Source organism: Parasteatoda tepidariorum, chromosome 2 (assembly GCF_982258835.1).
Source record: "Parasteatoda tepidariorum strain Cologne lab strain chromosome 2, Ptep-v5.0, whole genome shotgun sequence".
Classification (NCBI taxonomy): domain Eukaryota; kingdom Metazoa; phylum Arthropoda; class Arachnida; order Araneae; family Theridiidae; genus Parasteatoda; species Parasteatoda tepidariorum.
Window position 1 is genome coordinate 37314102 of NC_141756.1, and position 27611 is coordinate 37341712.

At 29.5% G+C, this 27611-nt stretch overlaps 1 protein-coding gene across 4 annotated transcripts in view; it reads left to right on the forward strand.

The window, feature by feature from the left end:
- Nucleotides 1–27611, forward strand: part of LOC107436947 (potassium voltage-gated channel protein Shaw) — a 295041-nt gene that overhangs the window by 146651 nt on the left and 120779 nt on the right. For all 4 annotated transcript variants that reach the window (XR_011636124.2, XR_006226018.3, XM_071177434.2 and 1 more), the window contains 2 exons: nt 17204–18766; nt 24297–24524. Coding sequence is in view for 2 of the 4 variants with exons in the window: in XM_071177434.2 (XP_071033535.1) it covers nt 18464–18766; nt 24297–24524 (531 nt within the window). In the remaining 2 variants the exon portion in view is untranslated. The remainder of the gene's footprint in view (nt 1–17203; nt 18767–24296; nt 24525–27611) is intronic.

The window sequence follows — 27611 nt, forward strand, 5'->3', positions numbered from 1 at the left end:
GAAAAAAACCTGCATGATTTGTACTATCCGCTTAATATTGAAGCCTTTATCTTATTTTAATAAATTAGATAGACTATAATTATTATTATTAAGAACCTAATAAATAATTTTATGTGTGGAGAATGTAATGAAATCAATTATAGATTTATCGAGTTTTTTTTAATCATACCGTTATTTCAAATAACGTTGTTTCACGAAAAGGAATTTTTAAGAGTTTCAAATTTACTTTTAATAATATACAAGTAACTGTTCATATGAAAATGATTCGCAATTAATTTTAAAGAAGATAAATTTATAGTGGGTCTAATTTATAAATACACTTAATTATAAAATAACAATAATAATTTTTAATCATGGCATACCAGACATCTATAACTAGAAAACTGTTTTCCTAGTCCTTCTGACTTCAACTAATTTTAAATTTGTGACGAAATTTTTGCAGCTTTTACATTTATCATGAAATCGAAGGTTTTATTTACTCTGAAAAGATTCACCCACACACACACACAGATTTTTTTCTTTGATAATTTATATAATTTTTCCATGTGCAAATCCATTTCGGGCAAATCAGTGGCTAAAATTATTTGCAAAACAGGCAATTTATGTTTCTCTTTTCTATTTCTTCTCAAACAAAAATCTATTTTCTAAAACTATTTATGCTCAACTTTTTCAAATTATCCAGTATAATATTACCTTGCGCACTTCCATTTCGGGCCCATCCTTGGTAACTAACAAATCAATGCACAGAATAACAAATCACTTCAGCAGTGCAGTAAGAATGGCACTTTAAAACCCTCTAGTTACACTCAATTTGAGCTTTTGTTTTCATATTTTGTAATCTGGCAATCCTGCTGCGAAAACATTCTTAAATCAATGTTTAAAAATTTCCCGCCCATGTAAGTACATCTGATTTCGCTACTCGCATTATGGTCTGTGTTTTTGACTGTTTTTTCTTTTTCTTTTCTTTTCTTTTCTATTTTTACATGTTATTTTTACTTATTTTTACTTATTGTGTTCTATTTTATTTGTTGTAATTTTTGTAAAAAAATTTTTTTGAGTGCTCCTCACACTATTGTATTAATATATTTTGCTTTGGCTATATTGATACAATATCAGAAAGCACTCTTTTTTGCAGACATAATCGTGTGGGCTGGTGAAAAGATTATATCTTTTTTTCTTCCTGTTTTTTTAAATAAAATTTCATCCCTTTTTTTCTTTTTTTTTAAACTGTTGTTTTTTTTTTTTTACTTACTATCCCCCCCTTTTTTTTCTTCATATGTCTATAGTTTTTATAGTGTCTATAGTTTTATATATATATATATATATATATATATATACACTGGTTATCATAAATTAAGGAAAAATCACAAAAATAGCGATAACTCTTTCAAAAGTAAGCCAAACCGTGCAAAATTTGCATATGTTGTCCACTAAGAGTAGCTGAGTAAAATTGCAATATGCAAATTAGTGGCGCTGCACTCGGCTTACGTCATCTGCCTGGAGCATAAAAGTCCAAGTTTGAGAGAAAGCACACAAATTTTACTGTGATTGCGACATTGAAAATCTGAGATAGCCAATTCGTAATAATGACCTCTAGGCATCATTTGCCTGAAGAACTACGATGGAGAGCCATCGGGAGACTAGAGGCAGGGCAGAGTCAATCAGAAGTGGCCAGATGGCTAAATGTGAGTCCATCTGTGGTTCATAGACTTTGGAGGCAATTTCAAACCACAGATTCGGCATCTAGGAGGTTCAGTCAAGGACGGCCAACTGTTACGACCAGTGCCGATGACCGATATTTGACATTAAGTGCACGCAGGAATAGAACCGCTACTCCGACACATCTTAGATCCTCTCTTGCTGCAGCCACCGGAAGGTTGGTGTCAACGTCAACTGTGCGCAGAAGGCTCCACGAAGGTGGTCTGTATGCGAGACGACCAGCCATTTGCTTGCCGCTCACATCACGCCATAGGAGAGACCGTTTGCAGTGGGCCCGACAACATGTCCACTGGACGTCAGATCAATGGAGGCCTGTTCTCTTTACGGATGAGTCCAGGTTTAGTCTAGAAAGTGACAGTAGACGTTATTTGATATGGAGAGAACCTGGGACCCGTTATCATCCATCAAACATCCGTGAAAGAGATGCATACGGAAGAGGCAGTGTCTGTGTTTGGGGAGGCATATCCTTAGGAGGGCGCACATACCTCCATGTCTTTCCAAGGGGAACCGTGAATGCTCAGGTTTATCGAGACAACATCCTTGATGCTTATGTGCGCCCATATGCCGGGGCAATTGGTGATTGCTTCCTGTTACAGGACGATAATGCAAGACCACACAGAGCTCGCATTGTTGATGATTATCTTCAACAGGAAACAATTACTCGCATGGAGTGGCCAGCTCGATCCCCGGACTTGAATCCTATCGAGCACGTTTGGGATGCTCTAGGGAGGCGTGTATCTGCCATCAATCCGCCCCCTCAGACCCTTGCCACGCTTGCAACTGCTTTACAAGAGCAATGGCTCTCACTTCCTATTGAACTGATAGACCGCATAATTGAAAGCATCACACATCGCTGTTTGTGCTGTATTGCTTCTAGAGGCAATCATATTCCATATTAAAGGTACTTTTTCTATTGCAAACCGATACTTCCAATTTGTTTATTTTATACATGTGCTAATTTCTATACTACTATTAATGTCTGATAATTTCTTTTTATGTTGTTTAATACCTTACTATGTGTTGTATATTGTGGGTAAGTTTCATAAAATTCCATGTGTAATTTCTTGAGTTATCGCGATTTTTGTGAATTTTCCTTAATTTATGATAACCAGTGTATATATATATATATATATATATTTTAATCCTATTACCTAAATATAGTGCCAATATAAATTTCAATAATTAATATCGGAAAAAGAGCTAAGAAATCAACTCGAAGAAATTATTATAAAAAAAATGTTAATTTTCCAAGTGAAATATCAGCTTGTAAAGCATGACCAAGTACAGGAAATCAGAGAAGTCTAAAATAAAAAAAAGAAAATGAAGTAGTTTTTTTGCGCTTTAGGATGTAAAATACATCTGTGCGCTTGTAAATTCAAAGATTCTGAAGCGTTGAAATAGTTTTTTAATAGCTTTCCTCTCTTCTTTCTAAAGTTTACGTGACCGACGCAAAAAGAGTAATCTCTTATTAAAGTTTCAATGCTGGAACGATACAGCTTCTTTTTTTTAAAAGAAGAATTGAAGAACTCAAAAATTCTGTTTTCGCTTTGTGGAAACTAAAACTTGTTTTTCATAAAATTCTTTTTCTCTCATGTTAGCTACAAAAGGTAAAATATATGAATTTTTAATAAACGGGTTTATTTTACAAAAAAAGCAATTGTAAATAGAAGGAAAAAATTGTTTTATGATAGTTTGTTTTATTTTGACACCAGAGTCTTAAAATTTTTAAAAACTTAAGAAAATGAGAGCTCTTATTGCGTACTGGGACAAACTGATTTTCATGAAATATTTTTAATTGTTAAAACTAAGCAGAACTTACGAAACATGATAAATAATACCACAAAAATCTCACTGTATGAGATGAATTCAATGTGAATGTGACCCATTTATGATTTTCTACTATGTTTTCTACACTATATTTCTTTCACCCCTGTCTACACTGTGTTCAGAAAAACACAGTGTGGCTGAACTATATGTAAAGTTACAAGCTATATGCAAGTCAGCCTACGTTGTTAACATATTGTTTTCAGTAAGTACCAGGCTCACCAGCATGCGAACTTGAGTTAGGTGCATTAAAATGTGCAAAGATTTCGCATTGTTTTAAAGATTATGTTAAAATTTAATGAGAAAATTGTCTGTTCGGATATCTTTCATCACATTAAATTTTAAGAGAATTGCATTTTAAGTAGTATATGAAAGTAAATGAATGATGTAGTTCAAGTTTCTAAACGTGCACACATACTCTAAAGAATTAATGTAAGAAAATTTCATTGCCTTTTAAACTTGATTTCATTGGATGGTTTGAAATAAGATTTTAATTAACTTCAATAGAGATTTCACATTATGGGCCGCATTCGCAACTTTTCAAAATTGGCAGCATCTTAATTGTTTTCCATCTTAAAAATCCTTATAATCTCTCTGTGGAGTTAATCCCAAGAAATCTCTACAACATTTTTTTGTGAGAAAAAAATCTTTATAAATTCTCTATTGCTAGAAAGTGTTACTTTCTTTATTTAAAGCAGACAGATGATTGATATTCTAAATTCAAAATTCTGTGTTGAAATTTATCATGTACGAAGAGTTTTCTAAACATTTAAGTTAATCGATGACATTAAGAATAATTTTCACTTTTGATAAAGTTTAGTTTACAGTAAATAAAACACCTTTATCGCTGGAACTCTGTATTCGCAATTGTACTAATTAAGTACAAAATCTTTTAGTGATGATCATTATCTGCAGAAAGTTTTTAATTTAACAGAGAAGATTGGAAGTCTAATTTGCAACGACGCATTATTTGAGATTAAAATTAGTGACTTACTTACTTACTAAACTAACCATGATGACTTATTAAATATACGTGTTTTATTTTCATTCTTTTAAATTCAAATATTCTTACATGCTTAAAGATGGAAGTAATTAAAAGTCATGTAAAACATTTTGAAAAAGATTTTTAAAATATTTTTCTCAGTATTTAGCTAATGTCCAAGCAACAACAATATGTTTTATAAGTTGAAAATATTTTTAAAAATCCCAATTTTGAAATGCAGAGTAAGATAAAGTAAATCACTTCAGTTGCTTCTCAAATTATACCTAAAATGTTAAACACTTTTTCAGGTTAAAAGAGAATTTGATGTAACAAACATACATAGATTGAAAGACTTTTAACTTCTCAAAAATTAAGATAAAAAGTTTTTTCAATTTACTTCAAAGAGAGAAATTTGATTTAAATTATTAATTTACTTATTAAAATAACTATTATTGCTTTCTAAATAACCGTGTTTTATTCTACTTATTTTTCATTTTTCTAACTTTCAATTGTGTAAAGACTGATAAAACATTAACGTAACATACATAGTATAAAACATTAAAAGAACATTAAAACATAACATAAGACATTAAAAGAAAGATTTTTAAAACAATTTTTTTATAATTAGCAATTGTTGTTGTAAAATATTACGTTTTATAAGTTACAATAGAATTTTAAAAAAAAACATTTTTCATAAAGTAGGGTAAGATAATGACTCTGCAGTCGCTTTATAAATCATACTCAACATATTAAACACTCTTTCAGGTTAAAATAGAATTCGATGTGCCAAACAAATAACGTTAGAAAGGTTTTAAAAGCGTTTTATCTCTCAAGAATTAATATAAAAAGTATCGCCTATTAACTTCAAAAGGAGAAAATTTGGGTAAATTAATAAAATCTAATCTCCAATGAAATAAAGCTATTCTATGGTTTATGCGCTAATAATATGACAGAACAGAATCGAGACTAAATTATTTTTATTCTTTTAAATCCTTAAGAAAAGGTATAATAACTATCCTAATATATTGATTTTTTAAGCAATAAAGCTAACTTTTACAAATTTTCACAAACAGTGATTTAAATTTTAGTTCCATGATAACAGCCTATAATTAAAAAAAATGCAAATATAAGAAAAACGTAAAAAAAACGCAAAAATTAAAATATTGAGTTATGAAATGCACGAATTCAATGTGCCTTTAGCGGATGACCTAAAAATGACTGAGGTACTTTGAAAATCAATATAAAAAAGAACGTAACGCTATAAAAGCGTATCGCTTTCGTAATATTATAATTGGGAGACTAGATATCAAACAAAATTGCCCATTTATTTAAACTTCTCCCCAATAGGTGGCCCTGCAGAAGGAAGCAGGATAGGAATGGTACTACAAAAAGATTAATATCTGCTGTTTTAACTTGCAAACAATTATTAAAATCCTTCACAAGCGCTGACATCGCGAAACTTGATGACATAAAATAACTAACTGAAATACCTACTGGGTATGTCACTGATTCGATTTCGTTGTAGCTCTCGTCTTCATACAGTGCCACCTATTGACGGGATGTTTACTAAATACGCCACTTGGTGGTATGAAATTCTTTAGTTTCCCAAACATAATGCAGCAAACCGTCAATTTTTTTACTGAATTTCAAAATAAAACAGTAATTTTTGGGCCACTCAATACATAAACACTGCCATTCACCAGCAAATCGATACTCATGCACGTCCTTAAAAACGTTTCAATAATTATTAACAAATCTGAATTTATTCTATAATTCAGAATCTGAATTTAAATTTTTTAATTTTCTTAATATTTTTTATAAAATCATTAATTTCTTAATTAATTTTTTATTCAAAAACTAGTTTTTTATTGGTGGATTAGAAATTCTTTGATTAAGGTGTACTACTTCATATCTGCTTTGAAAAATTAATTTTGGATTTTCAAAAAGACTTTATTTAAAACGCAAAATATGAATTAAATTATTACTGCAATTTAATCAATATTTTGTTAGCTTTCAGTGTAGTTAAGCGCACACAAAAAATGTCTTTACTTACAAAATCACCAGCAGTGTGTTGAAGATTTATGGGAGAAAGTCTTTAGCAAAAAGCCTGGTTTAGCATTCTAGAGCTTTTTACTATACGCATTCCTTAGTTGCCTTCCAGTAGAAATATTAGGTTGTATAAACACTCGAAGCAGCAAACAAAGGATTCCAATTGAAATCTGTTATTTCGAACCAATCGGTGGAATAATTCCAAAACTTGGAACCATTCCAAATGCGATCAGCTTCATTTCCTTTTAGTTTTGAAACAAAAGGTGGACCCCAAAAATTAATCAAGCAAAGAAATGCTACCGACTTTTTTTGCTGCAAACAAAGGAGTTTAGTTATAAAGGGAGCTTTTTCTTGCTGTCAAACTACTTTGTGTAAGACCCTGGAAGGTGTTTGACAAATGCGGAAAACCTAATTATCTGTGTTGGAACTGGGAATCTTGCGAGCAAGCAACCTTTATTTTTTCTTCTCATTTGTTTGATTTTTAATTTCGCAATTAGCTGTAGTGTTAAGAGCGGCCCTTTTAGAAGTGGTCAAACGAAGTATGTTTATTCAAAGTTAGTAGAATATTAGTGAACTTTCTCGAACTATTCAAAGTGAACAGTAAAGTTTTGTGAAGTAAATATTTTAATTTAAATGTTTGTTTGGTGATAATGTGAAGCACTTCAGTTTGTATTGATTCATCTTGGCATGTTAACTATTGTATACGTGTATTTTTAAAGCTCTTTTGAGAAGTAAAAAAAATTGCAGTTTGAGTGTAAACTCAAAGCAAAACTTTAAATTTAAACTTTACTCCTTAATGAAGTAAATTATTTCCATTTTAGAAATGACAAATTTGTAGCTTAAGTATTTAAAAAAATATTAAAGATTAAAAATGATCAATTTCGCGTTTTCCCCTTCTTTTTAAGAATCTCGAAAAGCAAAGAATATATCTTAACTTATTATTGAGAGAAAAAAATATTGTCAAAACTACAAGAATATGAGAAAATTTAGCATATTTTGTGACTCTATGGCAACACCAAAAAGTTCGGTAATTTTTACCGTAGCTCATTGGTACTCATTGGACTTTTGGTTCATTGGACTTTTAGTTGAATTTTAAAGAAAAATTTAGTTTATTATCGTGCTGTTTGGTAGCAAATAGGGTGATATTTGGTAATTTTTTTAAAGAGTTGGTTATTTCCCCAAATTAGTTGGGAATTTTACCCAGAAAAGTGGTAATTTTTCTAAAAGAGTTGGTAATTTCACCAGAAATATTGGTAATTTTAATAGTAGCAGTAAATTTTGAGATGCGGCAAAGAGATTCTGTTTTAAAAATTTTATTTTATTTTGTAAGCTATTGCTAACTTTTCTTTTCGTTCATTGGTTGTTTTCATTTCTATGCTAGCTATAAGCTTGCATAGAAATGCAATAGCAAATGAAATAGTATGTATGCTAATAAAATGCAATAGAAATGAAATAGCATATTTACAACTATAAAAAATGCTCATTTATAAACATGCAAATGTTTCAACTAGGCTGAACTAAATTACTATAGTAAAAATTATGTACATGCTGCACCAACATCCTATAATTGAAGCACGGATTATATATATTTTTTATTCTTACAGTTACCCATATATTTTTTTTATTCTTACTCATACATAGATTAGGCGTGGCACCCAGATGGTTTTTTAATATACCGATATTTTAATACCTTATTATTAAACAACGAGAAATTCGAATCACCGCATTTTTAAGTAATAACTTTTTGACGCGTTCGATTTGCGTTAAATCCATACTGCGTTTCTTTTTTTCTTTTTTTTTTGGCAGTTAATGCTGTTGATTTTTAAATTCCCTATTTTATTATGATACGCTAAAGTGAAATCACTCACACGAGTATTCACGATTTGTCTCGATAATTCTAAGATTTTATAATCAATTATATTTTGCAGTTATCACTATTTATTTTTGCAGATTTTTTTAAAAAATATATATTTTTAATATGATATTATTTGTTATAAAGCGTAATTCTCGAATCGCACATTCAATTAACCCCTTTTTGGAGCATTTTGTTTGTGATATTTCGTTGTAAATGCGCCTGGTTTAATCATTAATCCTTTTTTAGTTATTGCTGCAGATTTCAGTTTTGAAGTGATAATTATTTTTGAAGTGATAATACTACTAAGGGTAAGAAAAGGAGTAATATGTAAGTTTTTTTCAATATTTGAATTTTTTTATTTACGCATTAAAATGACTCTTCTTTGTAATCTCTTCTTTGCAAAAAGCGATAAAAAATAAAGTACTTAAAAAACTTAAGCGCGAAAAAAAGTTTCAGATAATTTCCTCTTCCAGAAATCACATGTCTGATATATGCAGGCTTGTTTACACCTTAACGAATTTCGGCTTCTGAGCCCTTGTTAAGTCGAAGAATAGATAGCACGCGATGGAGTAGGGTATTACAAATATACAGCCAGGAATAAGGAGGGATTCGAATCCACTTCACTACAATAGATGCATTTTCGTAATGATCTTCTCTAACTTGTGCTATCTGTTTTTCAACTTGGAAGGAACTTATAATAAATCAAACTTTATAATAAGTGTATACATAAGTAATAAGTATGTATGCGTAACAATCCATATATAAATAACTATTCGCTTAGTAATGTTTTTTCTTTTAATTATTCCTTTTTACAGGAGCTTTTCTGACTATGCAGCATAGTATTTTCACCAAACGCTATTTAAAATAAAGGAAGCGGGCTCCAATCCCACAATATACTTAGATGAGTAACAGTAAATAAATAAATTTAGCTTGCAGGTTTGTATTTTCACCAAATGCTATTTAAAATAAAAGAAGCGGGCTCTAATCCCACAATAACCTTAGATGAGTAACAATAAATAAATAAATAAATTTAGTTTGCAGGTTTATATTTTCACCAAATGCTATTTAAAATAAAGGAAGCAGGCTCCAATCCCACAATATACTTAGATGAGTAACAATAAATAAATAAATTTAGCTTGCAGGTTTGTATTTTCACCAAATGCTATTTAAAATAAATGAATCGGGCTCTAATCCCACAATAACCTTAGATGCGTAACTATAAATAAGTAAATTTAGTTTGCAGGTTTGTATACTTCATGAAAAGAATGGCTTGTCTCTTTTTAAATTTCAGGATTGCACAAAGGTGTTGAACTTGCTAGTCAGAGCGTTTGGTGGAAAGACAATACCCCTCTGCAACGGAGACCCCAATAAGTTGTGGTTGTTTCTTTTGCAAAAGATTCGAGGGGCCTTCTTCGCCGTTTCTCATCGCTGTTCCGCTAACCATTCAGAAGCATAAATATGGTGGTATCCGCTAACCTATAACACTCGATGTATTTTTTTTACCCATTTTCTCTGAGATCTGTTTTTCAAATTAAAGAGAGACAAGACATTATCTTTCAGAAACACATGAGCCTGCATATGTATTGAAACCAAATTTAATGATTTATTTTTGCACATCCAGAGTTAAGGTGAGATTTGAATCCGCTTCCTCAACCTAAACCATTTTTTGTATTTACTATAAAATCCACTTAAGGATGTGAATAAATAAACAAATTCCACTACCCCTATAAAAAATGGATAAAACAGACACCAAATCATAAAATATCTGAACTTAGTATTTTTAAAACACTTTAAATAAACATTTGAAGCCATCCTTCTAGTTCTACTTCTTCTTCTTCTTCATAAGCGCAACAGCCTTTCACAGGCCAAGGCTGACTCGCAGATTTTCCTCCATCTGGCCCTGTCCGGTGCGACGGCCCGCCATCGGTTGACTCCCAATAGCTTGAGGTCCGCCATCCTTCTAGTTCTTTTTTTTTTCAGTGTCAAACCAGAGAAATATATTAGAAAAAGAAATACGTTATTTATAATAACGAGAACAATATAATAACGAGAACAGAACAGTAAATAAATGCGTTATTTATTGTTCTGACACAGACTTCAAACGATATACTTAAACAATTCTAAAAGAACTTGAAAGAAATTTGTTTCGAGTGTTGTAAGTGATTGAAAGCTCTAAATAGTTACATTTCATCCAAAGCGACTTCTAAACTAAAGATAGTTTTACTTTATGTAATAACAACGCTGACGTCTGGTAGTAGAAATCAAACATTTTTCTCAGGTGAATGGTGAAGAAACATAAGAAATTTCGTTGTCTTCAAAAGTTATTGCACTTTTAAGTACGCGGATAAAAGAATATGAAGAAATTACCTTTCTTGTATGATAATGAAAGTTTTGGTAAATTCTGGTTTTAAAAAAATAAAATATACGGTATTTAAAACTATCATTAAGTAGTTTTTCCATTCATACGGTACTAGTTCACTGCAAATCTTAATTTTCAAAATTATGTTTCTCATTATTTTGAAATTTAGTGATTTGTATTTAGTGATAAATACAAATTTGAAAAGAAAATTTAACCGAATAAATCGTTTTTATGCTATACTCTGAGGAAGGTAACAAAATTAAATTACTAAAATTTACCATATTTGCCGAATTATATTGTCATATTAAAAAACAATATTTTATTTTTAATTTTACCAAAATCATTACCAAAGCACTAAGGCGGTAAAAATTACCGAGCCTTTAATTGTCCTCATTAAGCCAGAAACACGGTAAATTTTACCCTATTCTGGTAGTTTTGAACATATTGTTTTTCTCACTGTATGCTTTCGCTATGACACGTCTTCATTATAAACATGATTTTATCGATTTCAACTGGGACACATTCATAACATTGAAAAGTGAAGTTATGATCTATTGTTGGTCGTTGCACTCCGTAAAGGTTATCGTAAAAAGCTAGTCGTTTAGTGATGAATTAAATATGAACTAGTGAAAAAAGAAATTTTGAATGATATAAGTATGACTTTTATCATTCTAAATAGCGTATCTAAAATCATAATAATAAATATATCTATAACAAACTTTATGTTTTACTATAAACATGTTCAAAAATAAACTATAGAAATTTTTCAATTTTTTATAATTGCATTTCTGGGGTCGAAACATGAATGAAGTTATGAATGAAGTGTAAATTAAAAGTAAATAAAAAATACCAAAACATTTAAGTGAAAACTGAATTTTTATTTTATTTCAAATATTTTACTTATCAATTTAGTAATTTTTTGTTTTTATTTCATAAAAGCCTAAAAAGTGATTTGTTAAACTGTTTCAAAAATTAATGCTATACACTATTGAAGTTTAGTAAAACCATAATTAATTCCCTGCATTTAAAAGTGAATTATAAAATGCTATATTAAATTTTCTTTCATCTAAATTATTTTTCAAAATGAGCATTTTTAATGCTTAGCCGAATGACAAAAAAATTTTTTTCAGCGAAAGGTAAATTAAGATACCGACGATAATGTTTTGAAACAATTTTCCGTTCAAAAGTATTTTTAAGAGTAACAAATAATTTAATGAAGTAATTTAATTTGTAATTTCAAGCTGTGATAAACATTTAGCAATTTTTAAACTTTAATTAATTACTGAAAATATTCAATGCACTGAAAGTTTTTTCAAAACAATATAAATTCTTTAGCTGCATACCGAGAAAGCTACATTCCATTCTAAAATTTGAAATATATATGAAATAAAACATTAAGCCTTAGAATAATTAAATTATCTGTTTATTTATTTCGCTTCATAAAAAAATCACTTTATATAGTATATATATATACTGGTACCTTGTTAAAAATATAAAATAAAAATTAAATGACATTTATTTTATGTTCCGGTTGCATTTTCTTTTTTGATAAGTAAGAAGAGTGCAAGAATTTCTAAATCCAATGAATTAAGAAAGAAAACTAGTCCTCTTTCAGTATCAATTTTATTCCCATACTGTTAATGTGGCTATAATGAAATATTTTATATATATATATATTTAATATATATATATATATTTTATAAATATATATTAATAATCAAAGTATATGTGTACTTTAATCACGGTACCTGCTTAACTCAAGAAAGACAGTGTGGACAATTAAGAAGAAAATCATGCATATAAATCAAAATATGTGCAACATGCTTGTCAATAATCACTTTATCAATGCAACCACTGTACATGCATATCAATATTTATTTTTTGACTTCTGGCACACTATTAAAATTTAATAGTCTTAAATTATGGTAAAATAACCGAACAGCAGTCCTTGCATCCAATTAACCGTAATATTTACGATGAATAACATCTTACGGTTTTGAAACCGTTTTCCTAAGTTGTATGGTTAAGAAATCCAAAAACCATTAACCATTTACAAATAAATAACATGGTTTCATAACCGTCAAAAGTAAATAAGAATATATATATATATATATATATATATATATATATATATATATATATATATATATATATATATATATATATATATATATATATATATATATATATATATATATATATATACACTGGTTATCATAAATTAAGGAAAATTCACAAAAATCGCGATAACTCAAGAAATTACACATGGAATTTTATGAAACTTACCCACAATATACAACACATAGTAAGGTATTAAACAACATAAAAAGAAATTATCAGACATTAATAGTAGTATAGAAATTAGCACATGTATAAAATAAACAAATTGGAAGTATCGGTTTGCAATAGAAAAAGTACCTTTAATATGGAATATGATTGCCTCTAGAAGCAATACAGCACAAACAGCGATGTGTGATGCTTTCAATTATGCGGTCTATCAGTTCAATAGGAAGTGAGAGCCATTGCTCTTGTAAAGCAGTTGCAAGCGTGGCAAGGGTCTGAGGGGGCGGATTGATGGCAGATACACGCCTCCCTAGAGCATCCCAAACGTGCTCGATAGGATTCAAGTCCGGGGATCGAGCTGGCCACTCCATGCGAGTAATTGTTTCCTGTTGAAGATAATCATCAACAATGCGAGCTCTGTGTGGTCTTGCATTATCGTCCTGTAACAGGAAGCAATCACCAATTGCCCCGGCATATGGGCGCACATAAGCATCAAGGATGTTGTCTCGATAAACCTGAGCATTCACGGTTCCCCTTGGAAAGACATGGAGGTATGTGCGCCCTCCTAAGGATATGCCTCCCCAAACACAGACACTGCCTCTTCCGTATGCATCTCTTTCACGGATGTTTGATGGATGATAACGGGTCCCAGGTTCTCTCCATATCAAATAACGTCTACTGTCACTTTCTAGACTAAACCTGGACTCATCCGTAAAGAGAACAGGCCTCCATTGATCTGACGTCCAGTGGACATGTTGTCGGGCCCACTGCAAACGGTCTCTCCTATGGCGTGATGTGAGCGGCACGCAAATGGCTGGTCGTCTCGCATACAGACCACCTTCGTGGAGCCTTCTGCGCACAGTTGACGTTGACACCAACCTTCCGGTGGCTGCAGCAAGAGAGGATCTAAGATGTGTCGGAGTAGCGGTTCTATTCCTGCGTGCACTTAATGTCAAATATCGGTCATCGGCACTGGTCGTAACAGTTGGCCGTCCTTGACTGAACCTCCTAGATGCCGAATCTGTGGTTTGAAATTGCCTCCAAAGTCTATGAACCACAGATGGACTCACATTTAGCCATCTGGCCACTTCTGATTGACTCTGCCCTGCCTCTAGTCTCCCGATGGCTCTCCATCGTAGTTCTTCAGGCAAATGATGCCTAGAGGTCATTATTACGAATTGGCTATCTCAGATTTTCAATGTCGCAATCACAGTAAAATTTGTGTGCTTTCTCTCAAACTTGGACTTTTATGCTCCAGGCAGATGACGTAAGCCGAGTGCAGCGCCACTAATTTGCATATTGCAATTTTACTCAGCTACTCTTAGTGGACAAAATATGCAAATTTTGCACGGTTTGGCTTACTTTTGAAAGAGTTATCGCTATTTTTGTGATTTTTCCTTAATTTATGATAACCAGTGTATATATATATATATATATATATATATATATATATATATATATATATATATATATATATATATATATATATATATATATATATATATATATATATATATATATATATATATATATATATATATATATATATATATATATATATATATATATACTTTGCACAATAAAAACCAAAATCATTTTTTAAGTACATAAATACAATTATCTTTTTTTTTGCAATTTCCTTTTGTAAACATAAATAGACACTCATCGTAGCGTTAAATTACATATTATTCATTTCATTAGCTTCAGATACACAACCTGATTACGTTTATTTCAAATAAATAAATATTCGTCTTAAGAAAAAGTACATTCTGTTATTGATTCGACCAAGAAAAATATCTAACAAGGTCTCAATACCAGAAAAAAGCATGCCAGCTTGTTTAGGCAGTATAGTGACTTCTTTCTAATAAGCTGTGCATCTTAAATTTATGCAAATTGACAAAAAACCTCTTCCTCGGTTGGCAAAGAGTGGGCAGAAAAAAAATGTCAGCAGCCAATTTATAGGGAAATATATTTCTTATTTTTTTATATATTTTACATTTACATAACGTGCTTTTTTTGTTACTTCACTAATAAAAATTTCATTAAGTTAAACCCACCTCATTTGCTTTGATTTATTAAGAAAATAAACTTAATTTATGCTTTTGTTTCTTTCTAAATAAGCCTATAAATAACTCTTATTAATCCCATCTCTTTTTTTGCACTATTTTTTTTATATTTCTTAAAATTTACTTTAAAATAGGTTTTTTTCTTTATTATTAATTAATCATTTCTTGTTATTAAGTTTTTTCTTATTAAATTAAGTTATTGTTTGTTTAGCACTTATTGTTTGTTTATATTTACTTAACTACAAAAATTTTATAGGGATTAAAATTAAAATGCTTATCATATTATGCGTTATTTATCACATATTATCATTACGTCATGACTAAATAATAAAGCAATAGTTATTTCTTTATTTTTGTCCCCGTTTTTGCGCTAACTAATAACTATTTTGAATGAAGAGTTTTTCTTGCTAAAATTAAGTGTAAGTTCTTTTTAGTGTGCACTGTCACAAATTTTTTAATTATTTACAAAAAATAAAATAAATTAAACCTAACATGCATATCGGAACTATTTTTATTTATCATACATAATGACTTAAAGCGTAAATAATTGTAATTTTTGTAATAATCAAACCAACTGTTTTGATGTTTTCGTTTCATTTAAAAAAACGTCAAAAGTCAAAATGACAAGCGTCAAAAGTATAAATTTATTTTGGTGTGGGGAATGAGGATAGTTTCTTTTAAATAAATTAATCGAGGCGAAAATTAATTTGAAGATACAAATGATTTATACATAAACGAAGTAAAGCAATCATTTCAAATTCAATGAAAAAAGAACCTAAGTTATGAGAGATAGCTTATGAAATGTGCCAGCATAGTTAATATTAAAGTCCATTTTATTTTTTGTAGAGAAATAAGCAGTTATTTTAAAACAAATTTTTCATTTCAGGTTTTTATAGATCAATTTAGTAAATGAAATATTGCTTCTATCGTTCATTTTATTATTTTGTTTTTGAGAATTACGCAGTTTTTTCAATACATATTTTGTTTTCTAAAAGAAGATAGTCATGGAAGATAGTTAAGATAATCATGTATCAAGTTAGCAAACTCATTGTTTTAATTTAGTTATCCAATATGATATTTTTTAAATTAACTACTGAGACATCATATGCATATTAGTTAATACTTTATATAATTTTGCATTTCAGCTTTAAAGCGATTAAAAGCTTTAAAATGATGTTTTCAACGCATTCTTAAAATTTTTTTTTCCTTTGCTGGTAGTGGTAAACTCAAAAAGACCCAACATTCAGAATTGAAGAAAGAACACCAGATTTTAATTTTACAATACCTTGTTAATTTGATAACTTGAAAAATACTTCCCTAAATTTGCATGAAAATTTTCTGTTCCGAAATTTGTCGGAGAACTCTCATTTCAAATGCGAAGTGAAAGAAGACGAGAGGTCACTAGTCCCAATGTGTCTAAAATGCTGTAAAAATAACTCTATTTTGAGAAGCATTTTGATGTTTGTGAATGAAAATAGTCATGAATGAAAATATAAATGAAAATTTTTATTTGTTGGATCGAGGACATTATAGTGATGATATAAAAGTCAAAACCACATGGCATTTTAGAGGATTGGCATTCTTCATCATCTGTTTTGTAACTGTCTTGTGCTTAACTTGACCGACATTGTACTTAAGCTGCATTTACACGAGCCCCGACATCAGTCTCGTGACGTCACAAGACGAACGAGAAGCCAATTTTTCACCTCGTAGGTCTTTCAAGAGGGTACTGCAAGGTAAAGACGACTTCAAGTCAGCTCGGAATTCAAGAGCTTGATAATTAGTTCTTTGCGCCATGTGCTTATTTTTTGCAATTCCTTGCAAGGTTATCTTAGTATCAGGAATGGTGCGCATTTGGCAAGCTTTTTTGCTTATGCAAATAAAGAAACATTATAAATAAATGGCCATATTAGAAACCTGTCCTTAAATGGAATCTTAATTTATCATAAGACAGAATATACTAACATAAACAAATTATTTGAGACATAAAGTGTACTTTTTATACTGTCCATTTAATAATATTATTTTGACTCTAACAATTAATGTTATTTATTTTCTCTTTGCAGGTTAAAAGATATCACAAAAATGAAATAAAGTCTGCATTTTCAGAGGAAATAACATTTCCAAATATATATTATTTAATAAGTGTTTTCATCAAGTACCAAAATTGTCAACGAAAAAAAAAATGAATAAAAAATCAAACATCATGACTACTGATGAAAAAAGAAAAATATTCCTTTCTTCAAAGTTAAGCTAAAAACTCTATTCTTTGTGAAATAGCATAAAAAAATTTAATTAATTTTAGAGCTTGCAAACACTAATGAAGTTTTTAATAATTAATGATAGAATGAGAGTAAATGAGAATGCCGTTACTACTGCTATTAAGGACACAGTTGGAAACGGAAATGTTGATAAAAAGGAAAAATAAAAGGATTAGAAATCATGAAGTATTCATTTTTAATCCTTTTGCGAAAGCATATCCCTTTACCAAGAGCTCTCAACTGGAAAACTTAGCTCCAAAGCTTTAATCACAACTTTTTTAACTCCATTTTTATATTATAATTATTAAATAAGCTTGATTGTCTGCTTTATTATGATGGTTAAAAAAACTCACGTTTGTTTACTTTAAACTCATTGTAGTAAACAGTTATTATCATTATCAAGTGACAATTGTAAATGATTTGTTTGTTGTAATACGAAGTAGTGGCTGCATTTTTCAGACTATTTCTATCTGTTTATTCCGTCCCTAATTAAAGGCGTCAACACTACTCACAGCTGAGCTTTTAAACACTGATAATAATTAGACAAAAAAAAGATTCTACGCTTTATATCTAAAAAAGCGATAAAATATATATATAGATAATATAGATATTTTGAGATTTCACTGCACATTACGAGAATACCATTCTATTTGACATATCTGAAAATATGAAACAAGCATATCTTTAAAAGGAACCATATCAAACAATATTAGAACAGCTAACGACAATTACTTACTGACTCCAGAATTTATAGACTATCATAGGCATCGAGTACATCTCTTAACCATAACTACACTTTTGTTTAAAAACCATCATACAAGCCCAAATCTAGAAAATAGCAGGATCTTACTTCAATGTAGATGAAATGTTGGTGTCAAAGCACAAAACATCAAGGCATCTGTTGAAGTTGATGGTGCTACATTTCCATTTACAAATAAAGAGCTAATTCATTTTGAATTCTGTAATAAATTATATAATTAGCCAGTCAAGAACCATGAAGCCTTTAGATGTCAAGAAACGTTCATCAACTATCGTAACTGGATTCATTGTATTCTGCTAAGTACCATGTACCAACCCACTCGGACCATAATAGATTGTGACAACCGGGTGGTGCTTAACATCGGTGGAATACGTTTCGAGACGTACAAAGCCACCCTCAAGAAAATTCCAGCTACTCGTTTATCCAGATTGACTGAAGCTCTCGCCAACTATGATCCAGTTCTTAATGAGTACTTCTTTGATAGGCACCCGGGTGTCTTTGCCCAGATTCTAAACTATTATCGTACTGGAAAGCTACACTATCCAACCAACGTGTGTGGGCCACTCTTTGAAGAGGAGCTTGAGTTTTGGGGACTCGACGCCAACCAGGTAAGATACACACTTTTAAGAAATCATGATCTTTAAATTTAATAAAATGCCATTTCAGCCCAGTGGTTAAAGAATCGGACTCCGGTCCAGAGAACCTCGACTCTGCTAAGATCCACCGAGTGCATGTGATATGCGTACTTGAAAATCGATAAGTCCTGTGTTCGATTGTTGAGTAGTACAAGAGGTACAGGGATCTAAGGAAAATTTCCTTCCCCTTCAGATCTATGTCTAAACTAAGAGGTCTCACTAATTCGGGGTGCTGCCATCTATCGGTAGGTTTCTGAGTCAAGATATACATTTATCCTTGCTGTGCCTTCTTATCAACACGAAAGTCTCACCTTCCTGACTTAATTCGCAAAATGCTAATATCTGGCGAGATTGGCTTGTCCAAGTGTCATTAGAAAGAACAAAGTTTGTAAATAATATACCTTGGTTTCTAATATGGTCATTTGATTCACTCTCTGTTGAGTCGTGGCTGCAAAGTTGAAGTACAAAGGGAATTTAATACTAAACCCAAACCATATGTCAAATATAGGGTTAATTCTTGACAGTTTTGCTCTTGAGAGGCATTTGACATGCCGTAAAAGACTGGGTAATGTGGTTGGTAATGTTGGTATTGATGGGCTGTAATTTTTTTCATTCGCATAGAAGTATTAACCTCTTCACTTGACCAATGATAAGCTTACTCTTTTCACATTGCTCTTTCCGCAGTACGATGTGAGATTATCTTAGACTGAGAATTGATTTTCATCTATTCTTCCATCTGTAAAGTTTGGTAGCAAACACAGAAGAATAATGCTGAGGATTTTGAAGGAGGACCGTTGAAATAATGTTCACAATAAAGAAGAGTGAGTTCTCATTTACCTGTAGTAGAGACCAAAGCTTTGAAATATAAACAAATTAAATTTCATCCTGATTATCTTTAATACACAATACTACAATAATAAAATACTAAATTATATATTTTTGCCCTCTGTGGAAACCGAAACCATAAATAAAATTCTGAAAAGCATCCTTTTATAATTTTATCATATTGCACATCCTATAAGCTTAAAGCATTACTTTTGAAATAATTTAATGTCAATTCCTTAGTGAAGTGCTTCAGTTTTGTTCCCACATCTGTAAAGTGCATAAGTGAGAATTAGGTTTAAAACTGAACCTAATATTTTTTAATGCTTACTACGCATTCTGACAAAGTTCAAAATTAAGTCAGCCTATAAGAAAGTGAAAGTTAAGTGTCGAAAAAAAAGAAAGTCTCTCTCTTTCGTATTTTTCATCTTCCCTTTTCTTAATTTTGAGATTATAATACTGCTCCTATGTAGCAAATACTTGAAATAGTTTGAACTACTGAAATGTATAGATTTGTAACATAAAAAGTTGACTCTTTTCTTAATTATCGTCTTTACAAAATTTTAATTCTTCATTGTAACGATCCTTTTTGTTTGTAAATTTGCTTGTTTATTTGTAAAATTGCTTGTAATTTTAAAATTTATTTCTCAATTTGCTTGTTTTATTTCCATTTGAATTAGTCGTATTGATCACTCACGTTGCCATCTTGAAGTTGATCAAGTTACTTACACCAAAAGTTGTTAATTATGTTTATAATTTTGCCATTTAGTAAATAAAATTTTTATTGAAGTAAATTTGCTTCGAATTTTGCATTTCCTTGTTCCTAAACCATATCACGAAGAACTATTGAAAATTTTAACGATAGTCTGGTTTCATCAAATTCTGTTACTAAGCTTCTTTAATTAAAAAATTCCTTGCTTACAATTATTTCAATCTAAATATATGTATATTTCCTTTTTTTTTTCTTCAAATTTATACTATTTCATCACATTTTGAACAAAAACAGCTTACATCCAAAGTGCCCTCGGCGATTTATTTTCGCTAAAACTAACCCTTTACTCCCTTTCAAACATAAATCACTTTGTTTAGATTAATATCAGAGGAGAAGGAGTTTCTTGATGAAAAAACAAAAAACAAAACAGGAAAAAAAATGGATATCTTCTTTTCTTTTTTCGACAGTCCTACTTTCCAACTTTGTTTGGAATTTCTTTATAGGCTTCCTCATTTCCTCGTAAAACAGTCAAAGTTGTCCAAACCTGAGACATTTAAACTTAATTACAGACTTCGTTTGAAGATCTATTCTTTTATATATCAAGTATTTTTAGAGAAAGTTCTTTGTTTTGTACCTTTGATATTTCTATGCTCACATTCACTGAAGAACCGAATGTCGGAAAAATCGAACGTGTTTAAATTTGACTTTGCTGTTTCTCAGAGTTCTTTTATCTTTTTTGCGACATTTATATTATTTGGGAAAATCTTAGCACCTTAAATTATATGATTAGTTTTTATTTTTATTTTATGTTTTATAATTAAGAAATTGATTCTACAAATTATTAACTAATTGACAAATATCTAGTTTATGGGAAACTATTAAGGAAACACTCTTACATCAATACTGAATTATTATGAAGTTCCATTTGTGAAAACTATAGAGACCAAAGAGTTGTTTTCACTTATAAAAGTTTTTCGCAAAAATGCATGTCAGGCGAATTATAGTGTCATCAGATATAAATTAGTCGAATTACCAATGAAATAATTGCTGCTCTGGTTGTATTATGCCACTGACAATACTGAAAAGCCTATTTCAAGGCAGATTTTTCAGTGGCGCCATCTAGGGCACAAATTCAGCATTCCTCAGGCACATACGTCACGGCCCATTTTACCGAGGAGGGGTATTCACACATTGTCTTTTTGACCCATCACTCACCGATCCAGTACCCCCAGAGGTATTAATTTTTTGTGGGAACTTGGAAGACCTTAAAACCCCGACGGATTTAGCTTTTACCAGTTACCATTTTGTACATGGGAAGGCTTCGGTCAGTGGGAATCGAACTCACAACCTCTCGGAGAGGGACTTAACGCCTATAAACCAGGCTATCCCTGCTCTAATTAAAAAACTAAAAATGTGATTCAGTGCGATTCGATAATAGAAAAAGGCAATTAAAAACATATTAATTTATTAAGACACATCTTTGGGTCCATCCAAAACATTTACCAACCTCTTCAAACGTAACCTTTTAATTGGGTTTAGGAAAAAAAAAGGTCTTTTCAAAAAACACATCTAATAAAAGAAGCAAAGTATCGAAATGTTCTAACAAATTCGATTTATATTGAATATAGTTATGAGGAATTTTGGAATAATATATCTGAATAACTAATAAGGTGACTAGATTTGTTGAGTGACACCTATCTAAGATTAAGTAACAGATAAATGTAACGTATTACAAATTATAACCGACCAAACATTGAAACTCAAAGCATTTGAAGGAAGCATATTTTAAACTGAGACATCCTAATGAAAAAAAATTAACAATAGATCATCAATACAAGAAGCAGCTATCAATTTTCACCAATAACCTAATAGTAACCTAATATTAATAATCAACACAAAGCTAATAATTTCTGAAGATATTGTGCGAATTAAGTATTAATTCAATAGGTTTCGAAGTAAACTCTTGTAGTAGTAACTGTTTTTGTGTTCAGCTGTAAAATTTCAGAATTAACTTTTAAAGTCCTCTTTAAAAATATTATTTCTTAAGCTTTGGTCATTAGCATAAAATAAATTCTTCTTATTTCGGAATTTCTGAAAAGGAATGATTTTACATACTCTTTAGACAAATTTTTTGCAGATTCTTCTGGTTTTCGAAGCTAAAAAACTTTCTAAAGGATCAAGATACAAGAATATGGAAGACTCAGAGAAAAATATCAGAATTATACGGCATTCCTAAAGAGCATTTTAAAAATTTGTTTTTGAAATTTTTAAAGGAAAGCCGATTTTAAAAAATTCAATTTTTCAGGATCTATTCGACCGATTTCACTAAAATTTTGTACTTTGCCGTGTAAAATTATGTTCTGTAAAATGATATATAAAATTGAAAACCATACAATTCAAAATTTTTCTGACTATTATTATATAAAATAATAAAACGTGTAAATATTTACGAATAGTTATTTTTCGCATGAAATTATATTTAAATAAATAAATGCTATAATTGGGAGTTAAAAGTTTCCATTCGCTTAAAAAGCTCTGGGAATACGGTAAAATACTCAAAAAATCAAACTAACATTAAAATCTTCAGAATTTGAATCGCTCTCCAGATCAAACTATTGGAGCCGTATTTCTCAGATTGCTGCTACCCCTTATATTTTGGGAATTAGAAATCCGAATACGTTGGAAAAAAGGTATGTTTATTCAGAGAAAGTACATTGTCTTTGATTTCGTAACTTAAAATAATGTCTGCACTAATAGCATATTTGAGGTCATCCCATCGAATTATTAAGAATGTGTCTTAGAACGCGAAGATCCGATCATTAGATCAAAAGTTATTCCGGATAATCTGTTTGTTATTTTGAGCACTGTATATTAAAAAAACTGAAGGCTACTTTAAAAGGCATTGAATAAGTATGTAATTCACATTTTATAACACGCAGTTATTATGTAGTTATTTTTCTTAAAATTAATACACCTTGTGCGATAATAATTATACAGGGGTTGGACGAGATGGGGACAGTATGGGATTTAAAGAAATAATATTTTTCACTATTCAATGGATCTGGAAATTTTTTTCTGTTAGAATTATCAGGATATTCTTAAACATTATGATAAATTTTTTTAAGTATTATTATTTAAAATGACACAAAACTTACTCCAACTCTACATCAATCAAAAGATCGTTTTTAAATGACAATGATTGTAAAATATTGGTTTTATTAAAAAACAGTAATCGTTTAATTACTCAGTTTTCAAGATAAATATGCAAATAAGGCACAGTATGCATATCAATGTAACTAAGTGATTAGTAGTTTTTACAAGTGAAAATATCATAAGTAGTAAAGGAAACCAAGATTTTTCTCAGCATAATTAGGACATTTTTTACATCGATACAAATTCCAAATTGAAGCTGTTGTTGATATTGGAATAATGATTATGGTCCTTTAAGACATGTTGAAGTAAACTTTGCTTCGTCTGGCTATACTGAGAAAAAATGCTATTTTTATTAAACTGACATATTTAAGAATGATTTTCAAGCAAAAAAACAATTTAAACTTTTCTTTTTTTTTTTTTTTTGAAAATGCAAGATTTTTTTTATTGATTTTTAATTCTTGATTTAAATTGATTTTTAAATCTTGCATAAAAATGAAATACAGCACCCATTAAATGTTGAATCATAATTTGTATTTCATTTAATTTCAGAAAATTTTTTAAAACCTGCAATCTTAAAAGTTCTTTTTAACATACCAATAATAAATAATAATTGATTATATTATAATCTAATATAATCAATTACAAATTATTTTAGAGTAAGTTAAATAATAAATTTAAACAGAGGAAAATTGAGGTTGCATTTTTACCTATTACGTTATGTCTTAATTTTAAACTTATTGAGATGTATTTATTAATATGATATGCTAGTTAGCAGACATAGAAACAATGATGTTTTTTTACTTCCGGAAATAATAGGTAGAGCCTTGCTGTTGGATGACGTACACCGTTCACAGGGATACGCAATCTACACTAGCAATACTCGACAACTTGGACTTGGATGCTGAGAAACCGAGTGATGAAGAACTGGCGAGGAAATTTGGCGTAGAGGAGCAGTATCTTGCTGGAAAAATGAACTGCTGGCAAAAAATCAAACCAAGGATCTGGCTCTTGTTTGATGAACCTGCATCTTCAATAGCTGCAAAGGTAAATTTTTATTATAATAAAATATCGAAATTCTTTTTGAAACTTCGACTGAATTTAGAAATTTTGCATACTGTTTGGGAATAAAATTTCTCCAGTATCTATTACATGTAATAGTAATTTAATTATGCCAAAATATCGTCATACAATTATACAGCCAAAAATTATCTTAATTTTTTTCCTCTATTTAAAGATCGTTTAAATATTTAATTTTTCTCAGGAATTTCAAACATATCTCAGGAATTTCTTTAGCTATTTTTTACTCTTTTAGAAGAAATCCGTTAAAATGTATGATATATATATATATATATATATATATATATATATATATATATATATATATATATATATATATATATATATATATAAAATATATATATATATATATATATATATATATATATATATATATATATATATATATATATATATATATATATATATATATATATATATATATATATATATATAAATATATATATATATATATATATATATATATATATATATATATATATATATATATATATATATATATATATATATATATATATATATATATATATATATATAAATATATAAATGCATGTTGGTGGATCATTAAATTTTGTATCTTGAATTAAAGATGAAATATTTTCATTTAATGGCATATCTTGCTTTCATGGCAAAAAACAATTCAATCTTGAAGAGTGCTTCCTAAAGTCATAAAATTGTTCGTTAACTGAAACATGAATATATTAGATAACTCTTCATAGAGAGATTCTTTTTATTTATAAAAATCTCCAATTTTTATGGTTGATGTCCAAAGTTAGAGTAATTATTAGACATAAATGTAAACGAAATATTTTGTGCACTTTATCAACAAAATATAATTAAATGAATTTCAAAAAAATAAAACGAACGAATTAACTGAAATTCATTTCATCTATAGGTTTATTTTCTGTATTGTTTTCCCCCATATTCTCAGCAAAATATATTAAAATATGTAACTCATGCCAAAATATCTTTTTTTTACTAAAAATAAATGTGTTTCAAAAACATCTCTTTAAAAAATCGAATATTTGATTCAAGTTTTTAAAATTATATTTTTATTCGATTTGAATTAAGTGCTTGATTATTTATTTATAAAAATTTATTGGATATATAATCAAGATTTTAGGGACTACTTTGAATTTTGATGCTATAATAAGTAGTATTATATTAAACATATTTCCAAAATGTTTTTAAGAGGTAACTAAAAATTAATAGAATAATATTATGTAACAAAACTTTTTGTTCTTGAAATTGCAATTTTGCAGCCGGAAACTTTTCGTATTATAACAAAAAAAATTTACAGTGTAGCAATGAGTTAGTTTTTATCTTCATTGCTTTTACATTTTTAATTCAGGGGATTGCAGATTTAACATTGATCCCTTACAAAAAATAAGGTTTTCTTTAGGTTGTTTTCATGTTGACAAGTGTAAAAAAGTTTTCTGAGGCAGAATATGAGGCTATGTTTGCCCCAAAAATAACCTTATAAATAAACCTCAATCATCTTTACCTCATTTAAACCTCATATATAGTTTATGGTTCCGATATAGTTTATCTATTTTAGTTTACAGCTGGTGAAATTCTAATAAAGTGTAGAAAAATTAAACACCAACCTCAAATGCGAATTAAACAACTTCATACACCTTGAACAAAAACTTTAGGAGGTAGTTTTTTTAAGTTTGTTTTTGAAGTCGACTTCAAATAAACCTCAAATTAACCTTGAAACCTCAAAACAGCCTCAAATAAACCTAAATAGCTCTTTAAATTTTTGTAAGGGATGTTATTCTTGACATAAATTTTTTAAGCCGTTTATATTTGCCTAACCATTTTAGATTAGATAATATTATGGTACTACTCCTTCATCATCAGACCTGCAGCATATTCTCTTGTTTTTATTACTTATTATTATATTATACAAAATTAATACATTTTAATATTTTATAATAATGCTTTATATTTTATACTTATTTTAATATTTTATACGTTAATACAATATTTCGTAATTATCTGCCCCTAGCAGTGTTTTTTAATAAATTTAAGTAAAGTAGAAGATAATTTTTAGAAGTTTAACGCAACAAAAAAAAGTTACGCATATACAAATTAAATCACTTCAGCAACAGCCCATTTTGGGCAAATGTGGTGATGGAGGTTAAGGCTCCTTAATTTTTGTGATTAATGGCATGGTTGAAGCAAAGTAGTCAACATTGTGGAAGCAGGTTGGCTTTTATTTCCCATGAAAGCATGTATTCATCAATTTGAAGCTGTTTCCCCTATCACTATGGTCAAAATAAAATCGATCTTCAGTATATTTTCTGGACCGTTTCTTTTTTTTTTAGGAAATTTATTTCTTTTAAATGAATTCATGTTTCATGCATAAATATATTTCAACCTAAATATAAATTAAATGTTAAAAGCAGACTTTTCAGTATAATATTCTTTAATTGAATCCCATGTCATAGAACACAGGATTTTAAAATAAAAATAAATGTTCTGTGATACCTGTTTGAGTAATTTTAGTTAAAACTCCAACAGTAAGTATATTTTTCAGCAGAAATAGATTTAAAACAAGCAGAATATCAAAAATTATTCATTGTAAGTCATGCAGTTTAAAATGAAAGTATGCTGTTTATTCTTTTTATAAGGAATGTGCTCAAACAAATTTGAAATATCTTTAGAAAAGCAGACTTAATATAGAAAAAGCTTTAATCTCCATTTATGATGGGTTCTTCAAATTCTCTATTTTCAGCTCAATTTAAAATTGTACGTTTTTGTGAAGGGCTAAATATTTTGTATATCTAATTTATTTTGAATTTAAAAGCTTTTATAAGTATGGTATATATTCTTAGAATCTCATTTTCTTATAACTATGCGTTTTTGAATTTCTTTAAGACGTTAAATGGCAAGATGTTAACGTTGATTTATTGAAAGGATAATGCAATACTCTTTCCAACATTTACATAGTTCAGAAAGAAATTTAAGCCAAGTATTTTGAAATGTGTGCATACTCTCTGAAATATCGGTCCAACACCAAACTATAAAATAAGCTCTTGAATGGCACTT